The 8,784-nt window shown below is 55.0% G+C and overlaps 1 protein-coding gene across 1 annotated transcript in view; it reads right to left on the bottom strand.

Annotated features, from left to right (window-relative positions):
• Positions 1-205: 205 nt before the first annotated feature.
• LOC133347897 (nucleolar protein 4-like) overlaps positions 206-8,784 on the bottom strand; it is a 146,405-nt gene continuing 137,826 nt past the window's right edge. Inside the window, exons 10-11 of the mRNA XM_061560632.1 lie at positions 3,679-3,976; positions 206-1,196 (exon numbers count right to left, since the gene is read on the bottom strand). Of these exons, the coding sequence (XP_061416616.1) occupies positions 883-1,196; positions 3,679-3,976 (612 nt within the window). The 3' untranslated portion in view covers positions 206-882. The remainder of the gene's footprint in view (positions 1,197-3,678; positions 3,977-8,784) is intronic.

Here is an 8,784-nt window from a genome sequence, read left to right as displayed (position 1 = left end):
TTTTTTTCCACAGCTTGTTGGCTTGGATGGATGGCTGGCTTTCTTTGAATGGAAGGTATAAATAGAGGACCCATTTACCAAACTGGTAATCCATAAAGAATGTTTTCTTTTTTTTGCATTGATTACATTAATCACTTTGAACATTATGACAAAATAAAAATGTTCAAGTCATTGGGCCATTTTGTTTTAAGATGTTTTCTTCTATGCAGCTGTAAACCATACACTCAGAATTCAGTTCTAACAAATCCATTTTGAATCAGGCTGATGAGTTGCATGGGAATTTTGACAGGCAAATGGCACAGGCGTTGTGAAGTTGATTTATGGATTGATGGATGAATGTCAAATGGATTTGTAGTCGGATGAATTGATCACGGAATTATAAGATTGATTAGGAGGATGCATCATTAGTTGTAACATCTGATAGATGGATTGTCACGTGAATCAATTGTTGATGAACATTGGTTTCATGTTGGCGAGGTGAACATTCAACAGGCGCATGGGCACATCGGATGAGCAGATGGACATTTGTACTGAGCATAATCAAGGGACAAATCCACGTGATGATGATGTTCATGATGATGATAATGATCATCATTAACATGATGACGTGTCGCCAGTGTGACTAATTGCCATGCAGTAGCTCATTGCCGTAGCGTTGTTGGCACAGGCCCCCGTGCGAAGAATGAAATGGCCGCCTCCTGTCCAAATTCCCTCCTCTACGTAACTTGGCGCTTTGGGGGGGGGGAGCCCGGTCTGGCCCAGTTGATCGACGTCGCAGTTGCACCGCCTGCGCACTCCGGAGCTACGCCCGCCAGGATGGGCGGACATCGGAATGACTCGCCCCACGGCGATGGATAGGGGGGGAGGGGCGATGGCGCCCGCTCAGTTGTGCTGCAGGATGAGATGCTCGAGCTCGTCGGCCGACCGGAGCAGGAAGGCGGCGGACTCGCGGTACCCCGAGATGAGCTGGCGCACGGCGCCGATCTCCGTGGGGCTGAGCTGCGCGGGGCACCCGCCGGCCCCCCCGCCGGCCCCCCCGCCGGCCCCCCCGCCGCTCGCCTTGCAGCACGTGGGCCCCGCCCCTCCGGCCTGCACCTGGCCCGGGGGGCTGGGGCTGCTGCTGCCCGAGCTGCTGTTGCTGCCGCTGCTGTTGCTGCAGGTGCTGGGGGGTTTCTTCATGCTGAGGTCGGTGGGGCCTGTTTCGACGGGAGGAGGAGGAGCAGCAGCAGCAGGAGGAGGGGGATGGTGTGGTAGGAGAAGGGGTTGCGCAGATAAACGGGCACGCGGGTTAGGGCAGGGTTCCACTGGTGGCCCATGTGGCCCCACAAATGCTCTTGAGAGGGGCCCATCGAGACGCGAGAGATGCAGGTCGGTGAGATTAAATCGAAATAAAGAGCTGGAAATGAGGGCTGTAGACCAGGGTCTGCACTCTATTGATGAGCCCTGATGACATCACGACCCCTCATGACATCATAACGTCGACGCGTGATGCCCGTCGACACGCTCATTACGCCATTCGCCAGAAAATATAGTTAAAGAGAACGGCTTGTTTGGAGAACTTGTATACGTGGTGAAAGCAACTATCATGATTTTGAGGTCGTGATATTGTTGAAGGATGGATATTTTTTTGGTCTCGTTTAATCACTCGTTTACGCGGCCTCTAGTGGCGTAGCAAGCGTCAAGTGAACTCGTACGTCGGTTTGTGAATCAAAAACAAATTATTCCTATCCGCACATTTCGGCGCTCGTAACGTAAAGGTACGAATCAATTTTATTCGATGATTGAGCCATCAATCCGCCCCTCGTGTCTGGGAAGCATCCTACTCTGGGTCTGTGCATGGGGTTTCTGAATGAATGACTCTGTTGGTAGTTATTGTGCACACACCGCCAGTGCAGTCTCACCAAATAAGAAAAAATGTAATGAATGGCGCTGTCCAGCTGGGAGGTAGGGGGAAGCACGCAAGGTGAGGAACTTCTGTATATTCTTAGGTTTTTTCGGTAAAGTCACGTAGGTAAAAAATTAAAATTAATAAAAGTAAAATAAAATAAAAATAAAAATCACGACGTTTCGATTGCAACACAAGCAATCATCATCAGGTATAAATGAAATAGCAACAAAAAATTCTAACCAGAAAAACTATAGACAGACATATAAGCAGACAGATATCACCAATATACATAGAGAGAGAGTAACACAGGTACAGAGAGGGAGATCGTCTCTGTTGAGTGGCCTTGAATTATTAATTTTTTACCTACGTGACTTTACCTAAAAAACCTAAGAATATGAATCCTTGCAGTCACGAAAGCTTCAAATCTAGAATTGAACCACTTCTACGGAGAAGTTCCAAGTTTATCTTTTTCTCTCTTTGGGTTTTTGTTTTCTCTATCTGCCTGTGTATTTAGTGTACTTTTTTCTGTCTACACTCGTTTTTTGTCGTTCTTATGTTCTGCTCTGTCTGTGTGTCTCCGTTCCTTTTGTTTTATGTTTTGTCTTTCTTTGGAATTTTCACACTTAAATTCTAACTTAGCAATCTTTGAAATACGTAATCGACCAGGCTATGCGTTAATTGTGTGTTGACCGACTCTCTGTGTTGTATTACATAACATTTCGATATTTTGCTAGGTTATTTAATTTAGTGTGTTCTTTCTCCCTCTCTCCTAATGTTCAAACTTGCTTACTTTACTACGCGTTTTCCGCACTAATTTTTTATGCGTTTTCTGCACTCATTGACATGTTCATTTTTTATGCGTTTTCTGCACTCATTGACATGTTCATTTTTTATCTAACCCCCTCCATCTCTCTGCCCCCGCCCCCTCTGCCTATTTAAGGCCACTCAACAGAGACGATCTCCCTCTCTGTACCTGTGTTACTTTCTCTCTATGTATCTTGGCGATATCTGTCTGCTTATATGTCTGTCTATAGTTTTTCTGGTTAGAATTTTTTGTTGCTATTTCATTTATACCTGATGATGATTGCTTGTGTTGCAATCGAAACGTCGTGATTTTTATTTGATTTTACTTTTATTAATTTTAATTTAAAGTTTTTTACCTACGTGACTTTACCGAAAAAACCTAAGAATATGAATCCTTGCAGTCACAAAAGCTTCAAATCTAGAATTTAACTTCTGTATCTCGCATCGCAAAGCCACGGGGCTTGAAGGTGGTTTAGCACTGTCCACTGTGCCCTATCGATCATGCGGCACATGAGCCGTGCGTTGACGGAATATCGCGGCCAGTGAAGCGTCGGCATAACTACTACATTGTCAGGATAATTGAGGGCGTTAATTGTCGACACGTGTCCGAACGCGCTGGGTGCGTGAGTGGGGGATGTGGACGATGGTGATGAACGGTGGCTCGCTGCCGCGTGAGCGCACAGACGCGACACACTGATGGCTTCATCCAGCAGTGGATTGACAAAAAGGTCTGCACCTGTAATATGGATAGTGGGGTGAGTGCAGTAAGGGTTTTGGTGAAGGTCGGCAACAATGGGGGGCGTAGTGGTTGAGGGTTCGGGTGGCTGGTCTGTGACGATGGGGGTGGAATGTGCTTGTGAGACGCAGCACCACGTGTGGAGTATCGGTGGAGTGCGCGATGATTGACACCGGCCCGCACGGCGGCGCTTCTCAGCGCCACGCTGTGGAGGCGGCGGCGGCGGTGGCGGCAGAGGCGGAGGCCTCACCGTTGCTGATGTTGGCGAGGTGCAGGGCGGGCGGCGGGGGCGGTGCTGGGGGGTTGTGATGAGCGGACAGCGCCGGGTGCTGAATTCCCCCGCCCAGCCCGCCGAAGCCGTGGTGAGCGTAGCGCATGCTTCCGTTGACGTACGGCGGCGCGTCCCCCGCAAAAGCCAGCGGCATCGGGGCGGGCGGCGGGGGCGGCGGGAACGAAGGGGGCGGCTGCTGCAGGTGCTGGTGCTGGTGCGAGGTTCGCACGAGGTCGTGGGGCAAATGCGCCGGCCTTTCCAGAGGCATGGGCTCGTCCTGTGGACGACAGCGGAATGGTTTAGCGAAGGAGTAAGTTAATAATAAACGTGTGCGAGAACGACCTTCGGCGTTTAACCACTGAGAGCATCTAGCAATCGGTGTCGCACGTGCTCCCAAACACCGGGATTAAGCGTCGTGATCGACCAACGCGGGATAGGGGACCAGGAGCTATGCTCACGCGTTCCTCCAGGGAACGCATTGGGCAAGATTTTTCTGTGGCGTGTCGAACACGCCAATTAATCAAAGACACTTTAATTAGTTGTGAACATAAACCACGTACATGCGATTGCAGTTCACGCGCACTTCTTGATAAAGTGCTAGACTTTGTGAAGTATTATTCCATGTTGATGCATTTGCGTTTGTTATTTTGTTAATGATCAATTTCTACGAAGTGTGCAAGAGCAAGGAGGTAACTAGACATTCCAGTGATTGGTATTCATTGGACCACGAAGTTACCGTGAACACAGACATCTTCGGTCAGTAAAGGCATTCGATATTTAAGCAATTATAATGCATTTTACCTTATCCCTCTCCCTTTGTAACACATATCCCTTTGATATAATAGAGACGTTTTATTCTGAATGGGACCTCATCTGGCTTAACAACAAATGGTCTGTCTCATTTGTCATTAACTTTTGATACCAATAATTTTTTCCCCAAGAACATCAACTAATTCTCATTCACACACAAAAAAAAGCAACAACTACATTATATACGGCGGCCTCTTCCAAAGGCCAGTGTGGAAGAGTAGACCAACATATCCTCCGGAGGGGCTCTCCAGAGCGCCCTCTTTTGGAGGAATTTTGAGCCAGGAGTATCTTGAGTGAGTAATGGCGGGGCTGCGCGTTCATTCCTCCTCCATAAAGGAATGGGATCAGCAGACGGCCACTAACGTGCATCTTAAGTGTGCTGCTACAATAGAAGCACGTGATTTCATTGAGCATTACATCGTCAAGTAAACCTCCTGCCCTCAATAGCGGAGCACTCCCCCACCGCCATTGCCAATGTCAATTCAGGCCGTGGGATTGGAAATCACTCGCAAATTTGCCGGGGCCAGAGGAGCCACCTCCGGGGTGCCGCTCGTGCGGGTCCCACGCTCCGGGCGGGTCGAATGGAGTGTGTCAGTGGCCGTGCCTTCTGCTCCATCTGCATGAACGACGGAACGGCAATGACCGCCGTAGCCCCCCCCCATCCCCTCCACCAGTCACTCCGGCGATTCGAGCGGCAGTTTTTGTTTTGCGCGACGCATAAACAACAACGAAACATCCTTGCATGGCCGTGTGGGGCCAGGGGAGCGGAGGGAAGGAGGGCGCGATTCCACGGAGGCTGCGCTGAAGCACCGGGTGGGACCCGAGACGTCATGCAGAGAGAAGACGCAGGGCGCGCGTGGGAGTTGTGGGGACGGTGGCGCCGGTGGTTTTGGCCGGGTGTGGATCGCGTGTGCGTGGGTGTGAGCTTGCCGAGGAGGGGCGGGTGCAGGGGGGCAGGGGAATGGATGGTAGAGGGCGCTGCGCTGGGAAGGAGAGGGTGGGGGGGGGCTTTTCTTGAGCCTGTGCACCGTGGGTCGCTCGCTCGCTCCCGTAGCTGCCGGGCTCGCTGGTGAAGGCTTCGCTGTCATTAAATCGATTTCGCGGCCCCCGGCGCTTTGCTTCCGAGAACACGCGGCGAGCAAACCAAATGCATGAGCGTGTTGTATTATTATTCTTTTGGACGTGGTGGGTGTCGGGGGAGCGGGTGGCTTTTTGTACGTCTTTTTCCTTCGCAGGAATGTCTTCACTTTGCCACCCGCTTTGCATTTTTGCTTCACGACTCTCGCCCGCGCTCGCTCTCTCGCTCACTCGCCCGCACTCACTCACTCGCCCGTGCTTGCTCTCTCGCTCACTCGCTTACTCGCGCTCACTCGCCCGCACTCGCTCACTCGCCTGCACTCGCTCTCTCGCTCACTCGCCCGCACTCGCTCACTTGCCCGCACTCGCTCACGCGCTCACTCGCCCGCGCTCGCTCTCTCGCTTACTCGCGCTCACTCGCCCGCACTCGCTCTCTCGCGCGCTCTCGCGGTCCCTCGCCCGCACTCGCTCTCTCGCGCGCTCTCGCGGTCCCTCGCCCGCACTCGCGCTCCCTCGCCCGCACTCGCTCTTTCGCTCACTCGCGCTCACTCGCCCGCACTCGCGCTCCCTCGCCCGCACTCGCGCTCACTCACGCTCACTCGCTCTCTCGCGCTCCCTCGCCCGCACTCGCTCACTCGCTCACTCGCCCGCACTCGCTCCCTCGCCCGCACTCGCTCACTCGCTCACTCACCCGCGTTCGCTCACTCGCTCTCTCGCTCACCCGTGCTAACCCGCCCACACTCGCTCACTCGCTTACTCACGCTCCCTCACCCGCACTCGTCCGCACTCGCTCTCTCGCTCACTCGCCCGCACTCGCTCCCTCGCCCGCACTCTCTCACTTGCTCACTCGCCCGCGCTCGCTCTCTCGCTCACTCGCTTACTCGCGCTCACTCGCCCGCACTCGCTCTCTCGCGCTCTCTCGCGCTCCCTCGCCCGCACTCGCTCACTTGCCCGCACTCGCTCACTCGCGCTCACTCGCTCTCACTCGCCCGCACTCGCTCTCACTCGCTCACTCGTGCTCACTCACCCGCACTCACTCACCCGCACTCACTCGCTCACTCGCCCGCACTCGCTCACTCGCCCGCACTCGCTCACTCGCGCTCGCTCACTCGCGCTCACTCGCGCTCACTCGCCTGCACTCGCCCGCACTCGCTCACTCGCCCGCACTCGCTCAGTCGCCCGCACTCGCTCACTCGCCCGCACTCGCTCACTCGCCCGCACTCGCTCACTCACTCACTCGCGCTCGCCCGCACTCGCTCACTCGCCCGCACTCGCTCACTCGCCCGCGCTCGCTCACTCGCCCTCTCGCGCTCCCTCGCCCGCACTCGCTCAATCGCGATCACTCGCTCTCCCTCGCCCGCACTCACTCACTCGCGCTCACTCGCCCGCACTCGCTCATTCGCGCTCCCTCGCCCGCACTCGCTCACTCGCGCTCCCTCGCCCGCACTCGCTCACTCGCGCTCACTCGCCCGCACTCGCCCACACTCGCTCACTCACCTAAACTCGCCCACACTCGCTCACTCGCCCGCACTCGCTCACTTGCGCTCACTCGCCCTCTCGCCCTCGCTCGCCCGCGCTGCCGTGGCCGGGGTTTTAAGCCGAGTGAACGGCCCGTGGGGCACTCGGCTCATGAGCCGGGGATTTACGGATTCATGGAAACGTTTTCCACCAAAAAAAAACCCACGTGGAGGCAGCGGCCGAAGAGAGCGGGCAGAAAAAAAAAAACGAGTTAAACTATATACACACACAAGAAAGAAATCAAACGGGAAGAATAAGTGTGTTTGGGACCGCAAGCGCTGAGCAAAAAAATAAATAATAAATGCTGTTGGGGCGGTAGCGGCGTGGGGTGGGTGGATTTGGGGGGAGCCGAAGCATCGAGGGATGGAGCAGGGCTGGGCAGGCGGGAGGTAAAAACAGACGGGCAGGCAGCGTCCGCATTCAGCATGAATTATACACGAGCTCATTAGAGCTCCCCACCGAGGCTCAGCGATTCCGCGGGCTTGACGGCCGTTAATCAGCCAGTCTGGGGTGTCTGCGCGTCCGTGCTTCTGTGTTTGGGGCTACGCAGCGAGGGAGGGGGGGGTGGTGGAGGGGGGGGGGGCGACTGCCTTGGGGCGAGGGCCATCCTACGCACGCTGCTGGGCTGCTGTCACCACGGAAACGGTTTCTGCGGAGACGCGAGCTCCCCCTCGTCCCCTTCCCCGCTCGGGTCCAGGGCTCTCTGCTCGCACGCCCGACCCCCCGAGCCCCGGGCGCTCCTTTCCCGCGGCCGTGAGCAGCACCTGGCTGTCCCCAGCTGTCCCGACCGCCCGGCCGCCCACGCTACATTCCCGCACACACTTCACCCCCACACCCCCCCCCCCCCAGTCGCTACTCCCGCATGCCAAGCCGCCGTCAATTAAAACGCGATCGTGACTCTTCACCCCGCATGGTTTAGCCCTCGATCCACCCCTCCACCATGTCCGGTGATAAAAAAAAAACTTTACGGTGCCGCGATGGTGGTGGTGGTTGGTGGGGGGGGAATAAAAAAAAAAGAACCCAAGCATCGCCGTCTTTCCCATTTATACTCAGCCCGGCGTCAACCGTGGCACGTGTTTACGATTTCCACTCGAGCGCCGGCAACAACGACGGCGTCGGCGTGCGCACTGCGAGAACAAATGTGTTTTATGAGAGACGCGCGGACGGGCGGCCCCAACCCTCGCCTCTCCCTCCAGTCCCCCACCCCGCTGCCACCCGCTGATGCAGGGCATCCGAGATCGAAACTAAAATACGCGGACCCCTCTACGGAGAAATGAAGGATTTCACGAGCCGGCATAGCAGCCGTGCCGCTATTTCACTTTGCTGGGTTGAAATAACAACTCGCTCCGCGTTTCTTTTTTTTGTTATTCGATTGCGTTGTCGTTCCGCGAAGGCGGCTCGTCGCCTCGCGCTCTGTTGCACGCCACAGGTCTCGCTTGCGAAAGCATCGCACGAAGAAACGAGACGCGTCCTTCTCGCCCGGATCCGAGTCGATTTCGTTGCTCTGATTGATTAAACCCCTCAAGAGGTCTCGTGCACGATGGCAAACGTTTGCTGCACGGCGCTGGAACACGCCAAAAGAAAAGAATGCGCCCCAGCGCTGCAAGGATGCAGAGCGAGGGAGGAGGGCATTAGAATTTAATTCCTCCCCATAATTGAGAGGATTCTCGGTTAATGGGT

Source organism: Lethenteron reissneri, chromosome 26 (genome assembly GCF_015708825.2).
Source record: "Lethenteron reissneri isolate LAM-NWPU_2019-01 chromosome 26, ASM1570882v1, whole genome shotgun sequence".
Lineage (NCBI taxonomy): Eukaryota > Metazoa > Chordata > Hyperoartia > Petromyzontiformes > Petromyzontidae > Lethenteron > Lethenteron reissneri.
This window is presented reverse-complemented; position numbering and strand designations above follow the sequence as displayed.